We start from the raw sequence: 22456 nt of genomic DNA, 5'->3' as shown, positions 1-22456 counted from the left end.
TTTCAAACATGTTTGTAATTGCTCCTTGAAGCATTTTTATGATGGCTGCTTTAAAATCTTTGTCAGATAATTCTAACATCTTTGTCACCTCAGTGCTGACGTCTATTGTTTTTCATTCAAACTGCAATTTTCCTGACAAATGATTTTCAATTGAAATTTTGACCTTTTTGGATATTACATTATGAAACTCTGGATCTTATCTACACTTCTATTTTTGCTGGCTTTGGGAGTAACCACCTTATTTACTGCTAAGTCGTGGTAGAAGACCAGGTTCCCCACTTGGCCTCCTCTGACATCCAAGAGGAAAGGGGGTTCCTTGCTACAGATTGGTGACACGGGAAGTCCAGGCTCCCCGCATGGTTTCCACTGACACCATGGGTGAGTTGAAGGAAAAACAAGGTTTGAAAAATATAGAGAAGGACGTAAACAGCATAAGTGATACAGTGAGATAGTCTAATGTATTGTTATTGGAGTCCCAGAAAGAGAGGGAAGAATCTGGATTGGTCGTATGACACTACTATGACTAAGAGAATATAGCAGAAGTGACACTGTGCCAGTTGCAAGCTAACCCTTTACTTCTACTTCCTTCCTCTTGGAGCCCTGAGATGCTTTGTAAGAAGTTCAGGTTACTTTGCTAGACAGAGAGGCCACATGGAGGAGCAATGAAGCATCAAATGTGTAAGAAGCCATCTTGGACACTGGCCCAGTTGAATCCTAAAGTAAATTCAGCCCAGGTGCTGACTACAGCTGTGTGAAAGATTGTAAGTGAGAATTTTCCAGCTGAGACCAGTCAACTCACAGACTACAGGAGATATAGTAACAGTAGTTCTAAGCTACTAAATTTGGGGTGGTTTCTTATGCAGCAACAGATAATCAAAGAGATACACAGAAAAGTGTACAAATCATCAAAGTCATTCAAGTGTGTGGTTAATTAAGATTTTATAAAATGAACAAACCATGTAACCAGCATTCCAGAAGCCCTGCCTCATCTCCCTATGAATCACGAAACACCTCTTCAAAGGCTTACCACTATCCTGACTTCCAACACTGTAGATTAATTTTATCAGTTTTATATTTTACATAAATGGAATTATACAGTATATATTCTTTTGTATCTAGATTCTTTCACTTAACATTGTGAGTCTTCCATGTTGAGTGTGGCTATAGTTCATTCAATCTCATTGTTATATAGTATTTCATTTTATGAATACAATAAAATTCATTCATCCATTCTCCCATCCAAGTACTAACCAGGCCCGACACTGCTTAGCTTCCAAGATCAAACAAGATCAGGCGCGTTCAGGGTGGTATGGCTGTAGACTGTTCACCCATTCTATTTGTGACGGGGGTTGGGGCTGTTTCTAATTTGGGGCTATTATGAATAGTACTACTATGAACATTCTTATACACATGCATGCATTTTTACTGCAGTGGAATTGCTGGGTTACAATTCCCAGCTTTAGCAGATAATGCCAAACAGTATTCCAAACTGGTTATACCAATTTACCTTTGTCATTTATAGATGTGTTTAGCATGGCCTGGACATCGGTTGGCATACTCCTATCTCTACTTTGCAGCTTCCACTGCACTACCCTTTTGTTCTCATGCACAATTTCACTCCTCTATTGAGTTCCCACATTCTGGCTCTAACAACTCCACTCATCCTCATATTTATTATACCCCAACATCTAAGAATTCCTATCAAATTCATTGAATATTGGTGTGGACCTAGCTCACGATCTTCCTCTCTGTCCTAACTCTGGAATTCATTCTGGGGAAAACCATATAATATTCTTGATCTTCTCTGTTCTAATGAAATTCAATTTACTCTCTCTTAGCAAACCACTTAGCAAAAACTTATACTATAGAACTTATAATCTCCTAAAACTGTACTTTCTAAGAAATCTTAAATTCTACATTTTAATTCAAACCTCTTCTCCTTCTACCCCTTTATTCGTGTTAAATAATTTTCAAACTCACTGAGATTTCTAGTCTATTAGTCTCTCTTCCTTCCCTACTCAGCTCAGGGTATAGACTGCAAAGTTGATTACTCTCATTAGTAACTCAAATCATCTTGGCCCCTTGCTCCTCCACACTTACCATTTCAAACTAGAACTTAAATTCCAGGGATGCTGAGGGTGCTGAAAGAAATCATATGATGACACTACAAATTTAGGATTATCACCCTAAAATGCCCCTTAAAATACTTGGCATGTCTTTTTTATTTATGCCTTTCTAGTCAGCCCTTGGTCTCATTTCCATGGTACCCACTTTTAAAATTTTATTGTTCTTTTAAGGCCAATTACCATCCTTCCAATTCTTAGCAAATAAACATGCTTTCCAGTTCTCAGAGAAAACAGAATAGCAAATATAATTTCCCTCAAATTCTTTCCCCTCTAGCTGAAGACTTTCCTATTAGCACTCATCCTTTCTTCTCTTGGAGGAAAAGCTAACACGCTTCCAGTGTAAAGCCAATTCTACACCTTCACATACTTCATGATTTCCCTTGCTATTTCAATTATCTTTGTCTCTCTCCTATAAGTATCTCCCATCTTAAGAAAGCAAATGAACAAGAACAAAAAACCCTCAAAACCAAAAGAAGTGGGGGGAGGGGACCAAACGTGTGTCTCCCATCTCTGCAGCAAATTCCTCCTCATTCTTCCCTTACTTCTAAACTTCCTGAAGAACAGTTCCGTATTCTTAGCCTACACATCCCTAACTTCCATTTAATCCTTGCCTTTTCACAATCTTACTTCCTCCATTCTATCCAAAGTTTACTAAGATTGATTAATTGTTAAATTCAAAGGTCTATTTTCAGCATTCATCTTAGTTGACCTTTCTGCATCAGATACTACTGAGCACAGCACTTCTTCCTCCATGAAAATTTATCCTCTCTTGTCTTCCAAGATATCCCTACCTCTAGTTTCTATGACTTGTTGGTTATTCCTTTTTTTTTTTTTCTTTTCTGACTCAGCCTTTTTTTTGGCCTCTCTGTGCAGCTTGTGGGAACTTAGTTCCCCAACCTGGGATTGAACCTGGGCCCTCGGCAGTGAAAGTGCCAAGTCCTAACCACTGGACCACCGGGCAATTCCCAAGACTCAGCCTTTTTAATGCTGATATTCCCTACAATTCCATCCTTAGTTCTCTTCATCAAGGATGATGTACAAGATTAGAACCTCCTCTAGTCCAATGACTTCAACTAAACTCTATTTGCTGAAAAGTTCTACATCTCTTACTATGCTCAACATCTTTGCTTTCCTACATATTAAACTGTCTACTTCCCCTGGAAATCCCAATAATACCTCAAAACAACGTACAAAACTAAACTCATCAGTTTCTTATTTTCTACAAAACCTGCTGTTTTCCTTAGCTAGAAACTTCAGTTATCTTGGAGTTCCCTCTCCCACTATTTCCACATCTAATATCACTGGTGCAAAATTACTACAAAAATGTCCCCCAAATCCAACTCCTGTTTCATACAACTTTTGTCTAAATTATTTCTTTCATTATCTCATCTAAACTATTATAACATCCCCTAGTTTGTTTTCCTACTGCGTAGATACTGTTCCCCAAATTATCTTTCCAATAATCAAATAAGATTATGTCCTGATTAAATGTATCTTCATTTACTTCCCGTTGTTTAACAGATTAAAGTTGAAACTTCTTGGCCTGGCTTTTTATAATCTAGTACCAATCTATACCTCAAGCTACTCAACTACATGCAAACTTCACTCCAGCCACATTTAATGTCACCATTCCTAAAACATGCTACAACTTCATTATTCCTCCCTTCGTATCTGCTCTATCTTCTCTCTAGATTATCCTTTCTTTCTTTGAGACCTGGCTTAAATGTCACTCATTATCCAAGGCAGAATTAGCTACTCCCTCCAGCATCACTGTGTTTATGCTTTTTTTTAAACAGTATTTATTGTTTTGATCTCTCTCTCTCTCTCATACTTGCAATATCCTGGCAGGCAAACAACATTTCTTGATGACCAAATATTTACTGAACAAAGAAACATATCTTTTGTTACTTACCTAAATCTATATGTACAAGTTCTGCTGACTGCTCATTTATCAAGATATTCTGTACATGTCTATCACCAAGTCCAAGTATGTAACCAACTAGAAAAAAAAAATCTGAAATTACTGATATAATCTATTTCTAAAACACAATTAGCCATAATTTCAACTAATACCACTGACTCTATATAATTTTTAAGTAGCTTAGGCTTTTTTGCCTACTTGAAGGAAATTATGTACATAACTGGCCATTTTCAGTTTAAGTCAAATCTTGCCAGCTATTTTCATTTATACTGCATTTTACAAATCCTAGATGATTTGCTAAAAAAGTTTTCCATTTACTAATAAGCACATATATTAAAATATTAATACTTCAAAATTGAGTGTGGTGAAAATTGAGACCCATTATTTACCAGGGCCAAAGCAGTGAACTATATACACTCAAATATTTATTGAGTATACTTTTAAATTGAGGCACCTATGGGTAAATTCTTCATTCTTCAGTGAAACTTTCTTCTGCTTGATGAATTATATTTAACACAAATTAGTCAATAATTCATTTCATCAGGTATATATATCCAGGAAAAACTACATTTCTGTTTATTTTTTTTTTAACACTTTTAAATTTTATTTATTTATTTATTTATTTATGGCTGTGTTGGGTCTTCGTTTCTGTGCAAGGGCTTTCTCCAGTTGCAGCAAGCGGGGGCCACTCTTCATCGCGGTGCGCGGGCCTCTCACTATCGTGGCCTCTCTTGTTGAGGAGCACAGGCTCCAGACGCGAAGGCTCAGTAGTTGTGGCTCACGGGCCTAGTTGCTCCGCAGCATGTGGGATCTTCCCAGACCAGGGCTCGAACCCGTGTCCCCTGCATTAGCAGGCAGATTCTCAACCACTGCGCCACCAGGGAAGCCCCTACATTTCTGTTTTTAACACAGATGATAACATGCTTTAAAATGCTTTAAACCTAATGAAACACACTATGAGGTGTTACAGAAAAAGTAGTGGTCAGGGTGTCAGGATGCCTGGGGTGCATGGCTAGCTCTGTCATTAACTGGGCCTACTTTCTCGTTTGTAAACTAAATTAGTTGCATCAGATTAATGATTCTCATTGTAGAAAAAAAGAGGGTTTCATTATTACCTAGAAAATTTTCAAAATATACATGTCCTGCCTTCCTGGTGTATTGTACCGAAGTGATGAAAAGAGTGGTCTTTAATTAAAAAACAATAGATCACTGATATTCCTGTTGGTTCTCATACTCTAAGATTGTGTTAACTGCCCTATCTAACTATTCCAATCTCTCAGAAATCAAAAAAGCCAAAATATATATTGTACACAGAATATTTAAATATATATCATTATTTCTATTCCAAAACCAAAATTCTATTAATCAGAATCAATCTTTGGGTGTTAATATCATGGTATTATAGAGGCTGTATGCAAGAACAATAATAATTAAAAGAAATAACTTAAATGGAATTATCACGAGTTTTATTATTTTCCAAAGAAAATCCCAGAAAATAATACATTGAGGGGAAAGAAAATAAGCCATATTCACTATTAAGCAATGAAGAAAAATAACCAGTCTTATTTCCCTACCTGAAAGAAAGAAATTCTCTCCTGCCAAAGCTATGAAGAGCTACATTTAGAAGCTAAGAATCAGGATGAACAAGAAACACAATGATCTAATGATGAAGATGGTTTGGTTAACAAACACCATCACCACCACCATCCCCCTGTAACTCAGAATGTAGGTGCTGAATCTACTAAAATGTGTAAGATTACCAATAGAAGAAGTAGCAACACTCCGAGTATAAGCCAATCGTTTCTCAAACCAAACAGCTGGATCCAAGAATTTTTCCATGCAGAAGTAACGGAAAACTGGTTGAAAATTTTGGCAAATCTCCATGAAGGTTTCATATTTCTCTTCAAAAGACTTTTTTTGTACATCCTTTAATAGATAAAATATAAAATTATTTTCTGAATATTCTGTTCAACTAATTTAACTGACGTCTACTAGGAGTTTCAATAGGAGAATAGTATGATAGATATAAAGGCAATAAAAAGATGAACAAGATATTATCTCTACCCACAAGAAGCTAAAAGTCTGGTCAGGGAAGCAATTAATAACAAGTTATAATCCCTTTAGGGTTTTCATGTTAATTTTAGGGGAAGGTGGCATACCAACAGTGACTGTTATTTGTTTTAATTCAATTCTAATTTGAATGATTCTGTAATCTACGTGGAAGTAAACACAAAAATGCCAAAGGTAGCTCCAGATAGTCTCAGGTGTATCACAGCACTAGGCATGTGACAGGAAACAGGAAAAAGAGAAAGAATGGAAGAATCAATCCCGGATGGATGGCAAAGCAGCTGACACATCTCAGATCTGTCCTTCAACATTTCCTTACTATACAATAATTTCCTGAAGCAAAGCACATCTACTTCAAAAGGCTCAGTCCTCATCTATGGACTGATGACTTCCAAATCTGTATCTTTGGCTCAGGTATCTTTAATAAGCTCCAGCCTGATGTGCCTCTCCAACTTCCCACTCAACATCTTCACTTGGATCATTTCCAAATCCAAACTAATTCACCTTCTCATCTTTGGCAAAACTCAGCCACTTCCTCTATTCATCAACACGGTAAATAGCTTCTCCACCTACTCCATCATACCAACCAGGAAACTGGGTGCCACTGATACTCTTTTTTCACCAACCCCACTTCTAAACAGCAACCAAATCATCTAAGTTTTGCCTCTTTAATATTTCTTATATGAACTGCCTGTTCTCCATTCCTACTGTTATTACTTAGTTCAGACTCCGCCTCCTGCCTCTGGTCAGCTTTCTCAAAAATATAACCCTCAAAAATATAAGTGTTGTCAGAGTTTTCTAAAATGCCAATCTGATATTACTGTCCTTCTCAAGGGTTCTCTATTGCCTACAGGATACAGTGCAAATTTCTGAACATTTCATAACATTCCATTTTTTGACTAACGACTACTGCTTCAATCTCGTCTATTCCTCCTCAAAACCTAAGCCTATGCTATCTTTACCTGCTTGTTCATGCCTCCTTCCTTTTTGTTTGTATGTTCCTCTGCTTGGAAAACCAATTCATTTATAAAACTCAGCTCAAACAAAAATCTCCTCTATGAAGTCTTTCTTGAATCTGATTCTCTCCACTCCTCCCTGTCCCAGGTAGAACTGATCACTTCCTCCTCTGTGCCTACACAGTACCTTTCCATTACAATCCCTATAGTACTTTACCATACATTTTAAAAAACATATAACAGAAAGCACAACAAAAGAAAAAGTAAATGGATTTTAGAGTTGGACAGACAAGGTTTAAATCCTTGCTCCACTATCTATTAGCTCATTGACCTGGAGTAATAAGCAAAATCTTCAGAACTTCTTCTCATCTTAAAATGGAGTAAGTATGATGGTGATTAGTCATATTTGTGAAGTCTCAGCATAGTATCTGGTAGAGAGGACACATTCAATAAATGTCACTGATTGGGTGAATGAATGTCAGACCAGATGGCCAGTGTGATGTGGCAAATGTCTTTGAATGTCTCTATTTCATAATTTTTTTTTTTTGGTTTTAGTTAGTGTTTTGTTTGTTTGTTTTGTTAAGAATTAGCTTACCCCAAACTGGAAGCAGATTTGCATACACTGAATAATGTTAAGTTCTCATAGGACAAGGGTTGACACTTAACATAGTTTAAAAACCTTCCTTTTTCACTCACACACACTTTCATTCTGGTGAGCTTACTTTCTTATACTTACTGTCATTAACAATTACCTGATGAAATTAAAACTTTTTACATTCCATAATATTTGATATCAGCTTTAATAAGCTATTAGATAATCTTGCAATAACTTACGTTTTTGAGTGTTACTCACCATCATTTTCTTTTGGCACTGATAGGCACTGAAATCCTTTGGCCTGTATCTTTTATGAGCGCCACTCTCATTGTTAACAAGAAATTCACCAATAGGGACAGTTCCTGTGCACCATTCAAGAACACCACTTCGCTGAGAAAGGGGAACCACCTGAAGTTACAGATTAAGTATCTTTTGATTATGGAAAGGCATTAAAGAGCATGTGATGATTACTCAACTATCAGAGTCAGCGTGAAGCATTTTTTCAAGTTATACTATTATTTTTCTGTCCACAGGAAGAAAGCAACTGAAAATAAACAAGCTCAAAGAACAAGATTTTTCTAGGCTGCTGCATAGACTTCTGAGAACCTGCTCTTCTCTCAGTCTCCATGATCCCTGAGAGGTCAATCCTGTTAATTATACTCATCATCTGCGACTGAGCCATACTTAGTTTGTTCCATTTAGCAGAGGAATTAACTTTGCTTTCCTATACTTTTAATATCAAATTCAAAGAATTTCACTTTGGAAAATATCAAATGTAGTGTCAATTTTAGTATACTTTAATAATCGAAAGTGTATGCATTCTTGCTTCGTAGTCTCGTTAGCTTCACCAAGAGGACATGTATTCCTAAACATAAAAGCAATTTTACTGGGAACATGAAAAATTATGACATTTTATAAATATACATAAAATGTAGAAAATAATATAAACAAACACCCTTTTACCTACTAAACAGCTTTATCAAATCTAAGATTATTCATATTTGCTGGGCAAGAGACAAAGCTCTCTTTGTACCCTTCACTGACCCCATGCCCCTCCCTACCAACAAGATGACTGCTAACTTGCTTATCATGTTCCTGTATTTTTGGGTATACAGTATTTTTATTTCAAAGCTATACATACATAAGTAATTGTAAGCTTTAAATAAAGAATATTTATACTATATGTATGTTTCTGCAATTTGCTTTTTTCTCACTCAACACTGTTTTACCTTAACTGTGTTAGTACATTTAATCCTAAGTCATTCGTTTTAACAACCGTACTTTGTATAAATATGCCACAATTATCCAATTTATACAATCGGAATATTGATTAACATTTATATTATTTCCAGATTTCCCTGAAACACTGCTGCAATGAATTAATCTAATGAATATATTTCAGTTTCTCTGGGGTATACATGTACCTGGAAATTGAAGAGCTGGGTCATTCGGGATATGCATCTTCAACTTAGTTAACCATATATTGCCAAGTAACTATACAAAGTAGTTGTACCAATTTACATACCCATTAGCAGAGTTTATTCTATAACCTCCCAATGTATTGTCAGACTTCTATACTTTGTCAATCCAAGAGGTGTGTAATAGTATCTCACAGTGGTTTTCATTCGTATTTTCCAGATTCCCAGTAGAGTATAATCTGATAAGACTTATTGGCTATTCAAATGTTTTCTTCTTGTGAACTGGCTGTTTGTATTCTTTACCTTTTTAATTACTGGCTTGTCTTTTTATTACTAGTTTGTAAGAGCTATTTACATAGTCTATATATAAATTTCTTGCTGTTAATATTGTAACAATCCTTTTTGTGTTATTAACATTTTAAAATTCGTTTTCTCAGCCACCTGTCTTTACAGTATCTTTAATTCTATATTTTTAATTTTAATGTACTCAAATATGTTTTACTGTTTTATGTTCTGTGTCTTAACATGAAGGAGGTTTTTCATTAATTTAGTAACTGTATTTGTTGAGAGTCTATTATGTGTTACACACAGTGCTAGGGCACTAAGAATAGAGTGGCAACGAGGCAGATGAAGACCATGCCCTCATAAAGCTTCTTTCTGGTGTCAGAACGTATACACTAATAGACATTTAATGATGCCAGGTAACGAGTATTATAATAGAACAAAACATACATTTAAAAAAATGAGTAATAGAGACGTGGTCAGAGAAGGTGTCTCTGAAGAGGTGACATTAGAGAAAAACCTGAAAGAATAATAATTCATGCAAAGATATTCCAGGCAAAGGGAAGTGAAAAGCCCTGAAGTGAAACAAAATTAGGATATAGGGAATATAAGATGCTTCTGTCTTAAGTCACCACTCCCCCCACCTCCTTGCCTGCACACATACCCCTACTCTCTTCTGCCCACTCTGCCCTTCCCCTGAAATGGTCCTCTACAGCTGTGATCCCAGAGCAAGGCTCATGTTCCTCTCATGGGGGCTCTACCCCAGCTTTTACAGTGTCTGGGCCTTGAACACTTTACGACTGTCCTCTCTAGATGAGTAGGCTCAGGGCCAGCACGCTGTCTCAAAGATGCCAAAATGAGGCTAGTTCTGGATGAGGCAGCTGGTGGGGCTCAGCCTTAGGAACACACTGCTGCTCAGATCCTAAGGCTAATAAGCCCCTGGATGTTCACAGGCGTAGGTCCTGGGGGCTGTAGAACCGGAGCCATGCCCTGAGGTTCCTGAGAAGGGCCCTTGCAAAAGGCTTGTGCTTTAAAGCCTTTTTCAGGCCTTCAGGCTTCCTTCTGCTCTGTGGCCACCCACTCTAATTAAGGGGGTGAGTGGAAGGGCTTGCCAAGGATCATGGACACAGGGTAGGCCCTGGTACCATGGGTTTCAGGCTACTTATCAATTTTCTTATAGGAGCACAGTCAGGGGCAGATGAGGCAGGGCAGAGAGGGCTGGTCCCTCCTTTGCTCTCAAACTCCCTCAGGTGTTAAACTGTCTCCAGCAGCGGAAGGACAGAGACTGTGAATCCCATGCTGTGTATCCTTCCTGAGCCTCTGCTCACTCTCAGGGCCAAGAAGCTCCCAAAACGGGGCCCTCTCTTTAGAGGCAGGGCCATAATCTGAGGAGCAGTGCTGGATTACAGGCATTTTAGTAAGCAACCATTAAACAGGTTCTGGCTGCCTGTTAATGCGGTGAGGCCTCCTAATTGGGTACAGTGAAAAACAAGCTAGAAGAACCCTGGCCCAGAAGACTCTGCTTGCTCCAGTAAGTCACAGTGACCCTGTGGGTGACGGCCTTGTGTTGAGGGGCCATTGGGAGTTGGTGTCCAAGCCTCTCCCTATTCTGTGCCCCAGTGGCACTGGAGCTTCTTCCTGCCCTCAGCCTGGGCCTTCCCCAGTGGTGTTAAAGATAAGCATGATTCCTCTATCTTTAGCTCTTTTCATTCTCTAAAAATGCACTTAACACTTTGCATTATAATTGTGTGTCTGTTTCCCCTGGTGAGCTCCTTAAGAACTAGGACTATGTTTTATTACTTTTATATCCCCAGCACCTACTAGAGTATCTAACACAACACTAGGTGTGTAAATCAACAATTATTGAACAAATGAATGAACGGATCTCATAGCCTTTCCAACCGATTTTCCTTCCCGCTTAAGTAGCTCTAAATGTCTTCCTTCCAGAAAACCCAGCCCTATCTTTAAGCTAGCTGTGACCCCTAATGCTTGATCACATTAACATTCTTGCCTCCTAGTATATTCCATCAAAGATCCCTTTTCCAAAATTACTCTCTATTAATATCTAGTTACGGGGAAAAAAATCAAACCCTTGTCTTTTGTTAAGAGACTGATCTAGAAAGGACCAGGTTGGCTTTTTTCTATCTCATTTCAGAGTTCAACTGTGATGTTGGTTGATGTAAAAACAGTTGAATTCAAGTTTCAAAAGGCAAATGGCAGTGTTTCCTCAGGTACTAAGATTCCTTGGAATAGCCTATTTCATCTGAGTATCTGAGTATTTTGCCTGGGTGTCACAAAAAATGATTGATGACTATTTTCTCAAATTACCTCAAGGTACACAGCTAGTACCATCCTAGATACATAGAAATGAAGTTAATTCATTATGTACAGTGAATGCCTTAGGGCATTACGACTTCTCTCCCAGAATCCTGACTGAGAAGGAAGATATATCACAAAGAAGAAAAATTATTTATTGGCATAAGGCATAATGAAGAATTAAGTACGAAGCTTCTTTCTGCACGTAAATGCTGTTTATATAAGACTTTGATTTTAAAAAATGAATCCTCTCATATCTAAACCTTTAGGCTAGTTGTTCAATATACTTTCTAAAAATGTAGTTTTGGTAGAGATAAATTAGTCCAGTCACACCAATTCTAGTTATCAGAGGGCTATGTCTCAGTGTCAGCATATACAATAAGAACTTTGTCTTCCTTCATCTCCATGTGATTCTCTCTGATGAAAGGTATCTGGTGTGCCTCAATATACAGGTCTCTCCTTTTGAGGTTGTATACTGACATTTGGGTACCAAGAGCTAATTTCAGGAAGTCAATGACCCTTCTTTTTGACACAATGATCACAGGACACCTGAATGCCAGATTGGGAATGACTCCACAGAAGACCTGGACTAGGCAGACTGCTTCCCTACATACACTATAGAACTTCCAGGAACGTTAACTGAAATCAAGAACAACTAGCAATATAGCTATAACATAACTTACACATTCTTGGAGTAATCTCAAAATAACATACATCTATTGGCCCAGTATTATAATTCTAAACAATAAAGTCAAACCTAAACTCTCATATTAAGAGGTTATTTTTTAATATTCAGATGTGTAACATTAAATAACTCCACTATTTAACTGGTAAAATAGTTCTCTGTAAAAATCAGATATTTAAAAAGTCATAAGGTAGAAATAGAGTTTAGTCATTTCTGCCTTCAAAATATTTTAGGTTAGGGCCTGCTCTCTCTCATGCTTTATAGCAATGAACTTTGGAAACTAAACTGTGTTATCTGCTTGGAAACCTGAGTGGCTTTCTGAAAAAACCAGGTGATCTTAGAGCCCAAACTTTTTGCAACACATTGTATCCCCAGTTCTTCAGTCATCATCTATGCTATCTAAAAGTCTGGCAGTTAGAGCATAAAAATTTTCTTTCATTCACGTTACTGAATATCTGCCCTCTAAAAACTTCTCAGCAATCGTTAAAGTACCTGGACAGTTAGCAGCTCATCAACTTTGTCCTATAATTAAGCGAGATCAAATGACAGGAAAGTAACTAGACTGGTGGGTCTAAAAGTATGGTTCCTGAAACACTGCTGCATCAGCATCACTTGATACCTGGCTAGAAATGCATATTTTCAGGCTCCATCCTAGAATTAGAAATTCTAGGGGCTCAGCATCTGTGTTTTAACAAACCCTTCCAGGGATTACGATGCCTGCTAAATTTGAGCAGCACTGATCTAATAAACCACACCAAAGAAGTCCTTCTGCAGGATAGATTTCACAGATCTTTTTTAAACTTTTGCTCTTAGCATTCCACGAGAACTTGTTTTTTTGTTCACTGCTAATAGAAAGCATCAATTATATTAGTTAATATCCTACAAAGTTTCACATGACAAATTTCTCACAAACTTGAAGGTATTACGAAAAAGTGTGTTTTCTTCATGCTTTCCCACCCCTCAACCTCACCCAACTAACAAGTGAGTTTTATATTTCTATTTCTGTAGGCAATTAAGAAGCTCTAAAAAAGTTCAGTTTTCAATTACAATAGCCTGACTCAATCAGAATTTTGGAGGGTAGATCTAATTTCTTTTTCCTTACTCCCCTATTTGGTGTTTTTAGTTTAACAATTATTTTTATAATTTAAAAAAATGTTCATTTAGGGCAATTCAAAATATATTAAAAGGCAGGTATTATCCATAATCCCATCATACCCAGAGTTAATAGCATTTTTAGGCTTATTCAGGAACTTTCTAAAAGTCAAAGCTCTATACTGATTTCTTATAAATGTATATATAAACATCCGTTTCAAGGCTATTAATCTATTTTTATGTCACGAACTATACCATCTTCATTACTAAAGCTTTACCATTTGCTTTCATATGATTAGGCAGAGTCCACTTTCACCTGTTGCTTTTTATCAAAGACATTTTAGTCATTCTCACCAATATATTTTTCAAGATAAACTTTTAAATGTTTCCATGATATAAAAATTTTTACTGGAATTTCATTGTCTATGCATTAATTAGAAATGAGCTGACATTTTTCACTGCTTTCCCATTTAAGACATGGGACTTCTCCCTTACCCTAGTTTTCCTTTATTCTTTCTGGTTATAGTTTTGTAATTTTTTTTCATACAGTCTTGCATGTTTGTTTTTCTGTTAAATTTTATTTATTTATTTATTTATTTATTTATTTATGCCTGTGTTGGGTCTTCGTCTCTGTGCGAGGGCTTTCTCTAGTTGCGGCAAGCGGGGGCCACTCTTCATTGCCGTGTGCGGGCCTCTCACTATCGCGGCCTCTCTTGTTGAGGAGCACAGGCTCCAGACGCGCAGGCTCAGTAATTGTGGCTCACGGGCCCAGTTGCTCCGCGGCATGTGGGATCTTCCCAGACCAGGGCTCGAACCCGTGTCCCCTGCATTGGCAGGCAGATTCTCAACCACTGCACCACCAGGGAAGCCCCGCATGTTTCTTATTAACAGTAATCCTAGGCAGTTTATTCACATTATATACATTATATTATTGTGAAAGGGACTTTTTTCTATTATATTTTTAAACTAGTCTTAGTTGATGGTTGGGATACCTTGAGGTTACGTAGGGTTAACTCACTAGAGAAAATAAACACTTGTGGTATATACCATTTTGCAGGTTTAAGAAACAGATATGAGACTATCATAAAAGTGTCTCTGAAAGGTTGCTTCTCTGCTATACAGTAATTATCGTAATTTATTTATATCTTCGCCAAAATAGAAACAATGAATAAATAAATAAGCCTTGTTACAGCAGTGACATAAGAATAAAGGGCAAATAGGAGATACAGGAATGAAACCAGAAAGGAACACCTATAAAAAACAGGCCCTTCAAAATGAAGGTTTACAGCTATTTTTAAAAATGTAAACATGCTAGATGAACACTCATTTAAGGGCCCAAAATGATTAATTAATAAAATAACGTGACTTGAGAATTATCTTCTCAGGCAAAAAGCTGGAGGAAATGCAAATTGGTACATCCCTCTATTAAATGTAATCTGACAGTATCTAGCGAATTATAGGTGCATTTACTCTTACCCATCAATCCAACTTTAGGAAGTCTATCCCACAGATTCACCTGCACATATATGAAATATTATATGTTCAATGTTATTTATTGCAGCATGGCATTGTTTGCTACAACAAAAGACTACAAACAACCAAGATGCCCATTTTATATGAAAGGGACTTGTATGATAACTATGTACTAATACATAAACCAGTTGTTAAAAAAAGAGAAAAATTTCTATAACATATTGCTGAATTAAATATATATATATATATATATATATATATATATATATATATATATATATATATATATATGTTGCCATTTCTCTAGGAAGGGGGGAAATAAGGAAATATATTCATATATTCTATTTGTATAACACTGGAAACAAATGAAAATGGTACTTACAAGGGGGCATGAGGTTGACAAGGAAAAGGGTAAGAGAAGGCTTCCCTTTTTATACCTTTTTCTATTATTAGGTTTTTGAACCATGCAAATGTATTACCTAGTCAAAAACTAACATATTTAAAATTTTAAAACCCTATATTATATACTATATTCTTCACTGAATCACTATTTTCTTTTTAACATCACTTTTCCTCTTATAAGCACTTTTATACCAGAAATAGGCCAAATGGTCAAACATAAGGGGAAAATACTTTAGCTGATTATTACAGGAAACAAGATTTCTTGAAACAAAAAATTCCTGCAATTAACATTAATGTGTACTTTTACAAAAGAAAAATATTGTCTAAATCAGACGTTGGCAATATATGGCCTTTGGACCAAACCCAGTCCCAGACTGTTTTTGTACAGCCTGTGAGCTGAGAATGGTCTTTCAGGTTTAAAGGGTTATGAAGAAAAAAAAAAAAAAAGAATATGCAACAGAGACCTTATGTGGCCCACAAAGTCTAAAATGTTGGTCCCTCACAGAAAACGCTTGCTGACCCCTGCCTGAATAATGGTGTCTTTTACATGTTCTTGATAAAGCAGCAGAAGTATAAATTAGTTACCTTATATGTGCAGATAGTCAACTTCCTCTTCCTGGTTTCAGTATTTCTCTGCAGCAATGTATTACACATCTGGAAAACCTGCTGCATGACAGCATCTTGTCTCAGGTCATCACGGCCCTTCAGAATAACCAAAACACAAATAACTAAGCGTAATTCATTTTCTTTATTATAAAATCACACGAAGAGTCATCTGAGGACAGCCAAAGGGCACTTAGAAATCAATCTGAGGATTATGCTCCTCGTAATAGTCTCTTAAATAATTAAGACCTAATACTATTCTTTCATTTAGAATAAGCTATACCACTGGGTAGGCAGACCAATGTAGAAATAAGAAGTTTCCCCCCACTTGCTGCTTTTGTAATTAAAATAATTGGAACCGCTCCACTTTAGGGCACACTGTAAAATACCAGGGTAGAGGAGCACTGTTGTTTCTCTACTACTTCCCAGCAAGGCCCAAAGAGCTTAAGAGCAGAGTAAGGGAGGAATGCTGTCGCTTTCTGATACATTTAATAGCACTTAGCACAGTGCCAGACTCAGGATATTGAAGCAAGGGCCTTCAACTTGAACTATTCAAGAAAATAAGCAACACTCACCAAAATTTTTTTTTCCATAACAAGCAGGCTGATTGTTAATCTCATCATGTCTGTACATGTTAAAAGTATTCTTTTACTTCAACCAACTATTATAATAAGGCTGGTCTTTCAGAGAGACAAAAAAATGAGGAAAAGCATTCTGCTTCTAGAAAACAATATATTTCTACTTTATGTTTTCCTCACCTGTAATTATTCAGAATAAAAATAAAGACCCAAAGTAGGAAGAAAATATCAACTAAAGTTTTCTTTTTGACTTTTTTCATTAACAACAAAAGGAAAATCTCACCTTGACAAGCTGTCTCCTTTCCTTGCCATCAGAACCCAAACAATCTATTATTTTTGGTAAATTTAAACCTCCTGCTAAACGAAATTCTGCTTTAAATGACTGTACAGTCACCAGATTTCCATATTCCCCTGTGGGGTCCACCTAATAAAATGTATAAATATGACAATAGCTCAGATACACAATTTGCATTTAAAGAAAAATGAATTATAAATGACAATTTTAATATTAAACAGAGGAATGAATGACAATGTGCTGTTGGTTAAGAACTGAAGTGGTGACTTTATAAATGAAAGAAAGAAGATTGGACATTGGAAAGGCTTTAAAAAGTGACATAGATAAAATTTACCTCCCTAAACATCTCTTAATAAAAGTAGGGCATACAAAGTTAGAATAGTGTTACTGAAAAACTACTGAAAATCCTGGTACAGGTCTTGCCACTGACCTGTATATGTTAAGTCATCTGTATAAATTAAGTCATCTCCTCACAAAAACAAGGTAAATTTTAGAAAAGTACAGAGAGGAGTTTCCTTGGTTGTAATTGCTAAATCTGGCATTTTCAGGAAATATTCAGCTAAATGACTTGCTGATAGGTTAATCCACATGATGATGCTACATTGCAAATCAAATAACTACAGATATTAAACACTAAACTACAAACTCAAATGAGAGATTTTACAATGTAGTTAAAATGATCATTTTCTAAACTGTAACATTTATTATTACATATATCCCTGGCAACATCGTACTTCTAACAATAAAAGACCATCAGGACATAGCTGAAAGTGTCATGTATATTATAGTCAATTTAATATTGCAATACATATTGTATTATTTAATACCGTAATACATCAGTCAATACATTCTAATGCATACAGAATTTTAAAAACCAGTATAAAACAATTAGGGACTTTCTTGCTCAGTTAAAACTTAATTTTGGCATAAACACATGAAATCTTTCCTTCTGGCCAATGAAAATAAGTCTATAGACATCTTCATAAGAAAGATGACAGCTGTAAAAATGAAGGCAAAAGAAAAGAAAGCAGGAGAGGCCTTTAAGTATTTTAAGTCTTGGGCAAAGGGAATCCAATAAAGAAAAAAAACTATAGGCTGGGGACTTCCCTGTGGTCCAGTGGCTAAGAATCCACCTTCCAATGCAGGCGATGTGGGTTCGATCGTTGATTGGGGAACTAAGATCCCACATGCCGCGGGGCAACTAAGCCCGCACGCTCTAGAGTCCGCGTGCCACAACTAGAGAGCCTGTGCACCAGGACTAGAAAGAAGCCCACACTCCGCAATTAAGAGCCTGAGCGCCACAAGGAAAGATCCCGCATGCCGCAACTAAGACCTGATGCAGCCAAATAAATAAATATTAAAACAACAACAACAACAACAACAACTATAGGTTGAAACAAGTGAAACTGCCAATATTTAACCAATTTTGACCTACAAAAAAAGGCTATTTCAAATGGTTTAACCTACTAAAGAGTAATTTAGCTTAATTAAAAAATCAAAACAGTTAATGGTAGATTACCTTAATTTCCATAGTAGGAACAACAACATCTTCTAAATTTTTAAGTTTGATAATGGGCTGGTCTGCCGGAATACTTATGCCTTCTGTATTTAAAACAAAGAGGTTTCAGTGACAACTGCAAATTGAGGAATAGTACTGAAGGTAAAGCAGGAGAATTCAGCAGATACCATAAACCCAAACTGTGGCTAATCTGTGGTTCAGGCCCTGATTTAGAAATGAAGACCAAGGGCTCGGGACACAATGCCGCTCAGGGTCAGGGCATAACAATGGTTAACATGGCTTACAAATGAATTTGCAGGTTACCTGGCACTGGTAACTAGACCAGATTCACCTGAGAGGTCAAATCGAGCAACTTAAGATAATTATATACAGTGTAAATAGCACATAGATAATGTACTCCTGTCATATTACTATTAAATGTGACTAAAGGACATGACAGTAGTCTTTGTTTGCTTAGAGAGGAACACTATGAGAAGCCTCATTCTTATTTTAAAATAATAAGAATTTAAATGTGAAGATATGATTCTGAACAGAAAAAAGAATACAATTATTAAAGTATGGGGAGAGAGATACAAATAACCAAATATTATAGCAGCTTATAATTATTTAAATAGACACAGCAAGAAGAATAATGGAGAAAATGATAAGGTCTTTCCATTTTTAAGTCCTAGAGTGCAGTCACCTATTAACAGTTCCACAAAAAGATATTAAGTAAAAAAGTGACTGGAGGGGTGTTGAAGCTATTAGACAAAAATTAAGTTTTGAATCATGTGTGAGTTGTAATCATCAGGACTTTCACATCTATAATTAATGTGTGTGAGTTGAACAGATTTACATTATTAAGCTCTATAATTAATATATCCCTACAGAGAATAACACAGCAAGAAGGCAACACTCATTCTTTCAAACTGCATACTTCTCTGAGTCTTCCACTGAGTGGCATCTAAATTTGCTAGTATAATGTAAGCATCACAAAGTGCCTCAACACTTCTGACCATCTGAGGTCTCCTGCTTCTGATAGTACGTATTATTTTGTTTGCAGCCTCGGTTCGATCCTATTAATAAAAAACAAACCAAAAATATTACATAAGCAAATACCCAAGACAAACTTTTCAGAGTTATAATAACAAAAGGAAAAATAATTTATGCACAAAGCTAGACAATGGAAGGACTATAATCCCTCAGAGACAAACAGTCACCTTATTATGAATGAAATACATCAAAGATATAATAATCTCAAGAGTAAATGACTTGGGTAACTTGTAAAATTTATTTTTTCTTTGCTCATTGCTCTGAGGAAAAAGGTAAAAATACTTTTGGCATTTCTTATGCTTTGGGAAATATTCAGGAATTTTGAACCAATTTTAGGTAGCATCACAATATCAAAGGATTTACAAACTGAATACTGTCAACAACACACACTCTTAGAATTCCTGAGACTTAAGAAAGGAATATTTTGGGAAAAAATGAATATTACAATTCAAAAAGGTATGCATGTTCAATCCAAATACCTCATCAAGCTGAGAGCTTTGTTTAGGTGCATTTTTAGTTATTCTGCTCCTTCTTGCTGCCTCTGGTTTGGTCAAAAATTCATCTTTGTTTGCATTTGCTAAAGCCAGTATAATAAACAAAGTATGATGAGGGTGATCCATTGAAATTCTAGAGATGAGCTGTCATAAAATTAAGAACTGTTAGTTTTATGGAAACAAAAAAAAAGAAAATCCATAACCTTTTAAATTTTGCTTAACATTAAAGATATGTGTTACTGTACTAGATGCTGCAGTGGGTGGACTGTGTGAGTATGGGTATGTATCAGAGAGAGAGAGACAGAAGTACATGAGGAATAAGAAAGAGAGAGAAATTGAGTAACTTATGTGCAGCATGAGAGGAGACAAAAGGAAATCTTTATTCTTGCCCTTATATAGCATAATTAATATGAGTGACTAAACTTTTTTTGTATTGCCACTTTCTGGAGTGGAACAGTAGTATATAATAATATAAAAGAAAAGCAACTGTGGTTTGATTTTCAGGTTTACTTACATTATTGAGGACTTCATGAAATCCTAGGCCTCCCATCATCTTGGTCCCCATTCTAGCAGCCAATTGGTACATAAGAGGCAAAAATTTATATGATGGAATCTTCATTCCATCTCTCTACCATTAAAAAGAACACAAAATTAAAAAAACAATGCATTTCAAATAGTCTCACAACTAAGCAAATAAATTATTCTAAGAAAATGCTCCTCTACTAGTGCAATCATCTAGCAGATATTAAATAAAACTTCACTAATCACATATTTTTACTTATCATTTATCTTAAAGTCTAGATTGATTCACTGTTAAGTCATAATATTTGAACCTAAATCAAACTGTGTTCAGAACTGGAATACTTGGCACTGCTCATATTCTAGTGAATCCAAAGAGGACAAATGTGGATATAAGGACTATTGTAATCTTGACTCCTGAGAAGTCAGTGTGAATAACAGGGAATAACTATTTTTCCCTACATGCTAAAAGTAACAGGATTTAATGTACACTAGGAGCAAAGGTTGGCTGTATCATTCTCTTCAGCCAGAAGAACCATTTTACTTTTAAGCTTCAAACTGATTGCCAATATATACCTTGTCAACATAACTTTAATATTAGGTGTCATCAATAAAACCTAAGATTTTTTAAATAAAAATCTACAAAATACTGCCACTTTAATGTTTTCTTAAAATCTTTTTTTCCATTTACAAAAATAATTTATCGTAAAAAATCCCAGAAAAGAATAAAGCAAGGGAAAAATACCCCACCTGTGATCACATCATTTTTAACTGCTTTCCAAATCTCCCAGTCTAGCATTCTGAGTACTTTCCTACGGCAATTGCAAAGATATAGGAAAAGACTGACCTAAATTCTCTCATAGCCACATAAACCTACATCATTAGAGCTAATTAAGTACCTATGTGTAGAGCCCTGAACCAAGTGCCAAGGATACAAAGTATACAAAATCCATGACACTGAGGGGCTTATGTCTAAACTTTTAAAGCACAGGCTAGAACATTGGGTTGAAAAAGAAAACCTGCCTTCATCATGCCATTGACTTCAGAAACTCCAGAATTTTCAAGCCAGAGGGAACAAAGACGGAATATCCACGTATCATGCCCTTCTCCACTTAATAAGCAATTGATGTAATTTTCAACTGCCTTACATAAGAAGCGTTTACGATCTTCTTTCAATGCATGGAGTGCACATTCATCCAACTCCAGCTCTCGCTGAACCTTTACTGTGTATCTTACATTGGATAATTAAAGCAAAACACAAAAGCCATCAAATTTTATAGAACTACAACATCATATAAGATATACAAAATAAATGAAAAATCTGGTGTCCACCTTAGGGGAAAAAGCAAAATTCTAAGAATTATAAGGGGAACAAACTTAGTTTTGTCTTAAAGTAAGTTTGTGCAACTCAAAAGCTATCTTAGGCAACCAAAGACAAAGTGGACTCTATCCAAGGTATTTCGTTAACGTTATTCTCTACTTACACTAAAATATATAGACCAAAAGCAGGTTTGAATAAAGGATTTAATTACATCAAAATAGGTAACTCCTCTCTATTTAATTTCAACACCTATCTCTTCTTCAACTATGATACCAACAAACAAACTAAAAAAGCAAAACAAGAAGCTAACATCAATATACTTTACAATTAGCTTAGAACCAGAGCATGAATTCTTATCTGGTTCTCTATACCTGTATATATACTGTATATCTGTATATCTTGTCACTTGTAGACCCCTAGTTACCTGTTGGTCTGAATTTTATGTTCCCTAAGAAGGCCAACTTCCTCTTTAGCTCTTTTCAGGAGAGCTTGCTTGTTTTCAAATTCTGACGATTTCATGTAGTTTTCAATTCTTTGGTACTGAGTATCTGAGAACCGTGCTAATGAGAGAAATGCCTTCATTTTTCCATTTCTGAGCCCATCATTGCTTTCTCCATCATAATTTCCAGCAACTTCCACTGCCTTCAAGAAAAAACAATCCATTTATATTATATTTACAGATACTAAATACATCTAAAGAATTACTCAGATCAAAGAAATATCCACACTAAAGTTTACTTTATATATATGTATATAAGCTAA

At 36.0% G+C, this 22456-nt stretch overlaps 2 protein-coding genes across 15 annotated transcripts in view; one reads left to right on the top strand and one right to left on the bottom strand.

The window, feature by feature from the left end:
* Positions 1 to 22456, bottom strand: part of ATM (ATM serine/threonine kinase) — a 142826-nt gene that overhangs the window by 8795 nt on the left and 111575 nt on the right. For 6 of the 7 annotated variants that reach the window (XM_082476826.1, XM_082476827.1, XM_082476828.1 and 3 more), the window contains 11 exons: positions 22119 to 22336; positions 21393 to 21604; positions 20369 to 20478; positions 19840 to 19998; positions 19245 to 19383; positions 18329 to 18411; positions 16798 to 16938; positions 15919 to 16035; positions 7924 to 8073; positions 5808 to 5973; positions 4039 to 4125 (listed from right to left, as the gene is read on the bottom strand). In XM_082476826.1, coding sequence (XP_082332952.1) covers positions 4039 to 4125; positions 5808 to 5973; positions 7924 to 8073; positions 15919 to 16035; positions 16798 to 16938; positions 18329 to 18411; positions 19245 to 19383; positions 19840 to 19998; positions 20369 to 20478; positions 21393 to 21604; positions 22119 to 22336 — 1582 coding nt within the window. Of the gene's footprint in view, positions 1 to 4038; positions 4126 to 5807; positions 5974 to 7923; positions 8074 to 15918; positions 16036 to 16797; positions 16939 to 18328; positions 18412 to 19244; positions 19384 to 19839; positions 19999 to 20368; positions 20483 to 21392; positions 21605 to 22118; positions 22337 to 22456 lie in introns of those variants that run through there. The other variant, XR_014267987.1, reaches the window with a different exon arrangement.
* The window catches only part of LOC309667894 (protein MFI), a 182589-nt gene that overhangs the window by 134244 nt on the left and 25889 nt on the right, over positions 1 to 22456 (top strand). For 6 of the 8 annotated variants that reach the window (XM_082476901.1, XM_082476895.1, XM_082476896.1 and 3 more), the window contains one exon: positions 8199 to 8848. The exons of 1 other annotated variant lie outside the window; for it this stretch is intronic. In XM_082476901.1, coding sequence (XP_082333027.1) covers positions 8199 to 8247 — 49 coding nt within the window. In that variant the 3' untranslated portion in view covers positions 8248 to 8848. Of the gene's footprint in view, positions 1 to 7948; positions 8036 to 8198; positions 8849 to 22456 lie in introns of those variants that run through there. One more of the 8 variants, XM_082476894.1, reaches the window with a different exon arrangement.

The sequence above is a fragment of the Balaenoptera physalus genome (genome assembly GCF_965194825.1).
Source record: "Balaenoptera physalus genome assembly, chromosome: 10".
NCBI classification, from domain to species: Eukaryota; Metazoa; Chordata; class Mammalia; order Artiodactyla; family Balaenopteridae; genus Balaenoptera; species Balaenoptera physalus.
This window is presented reverse-complemented; position numbering and strand designations above follow the sequence as displayed.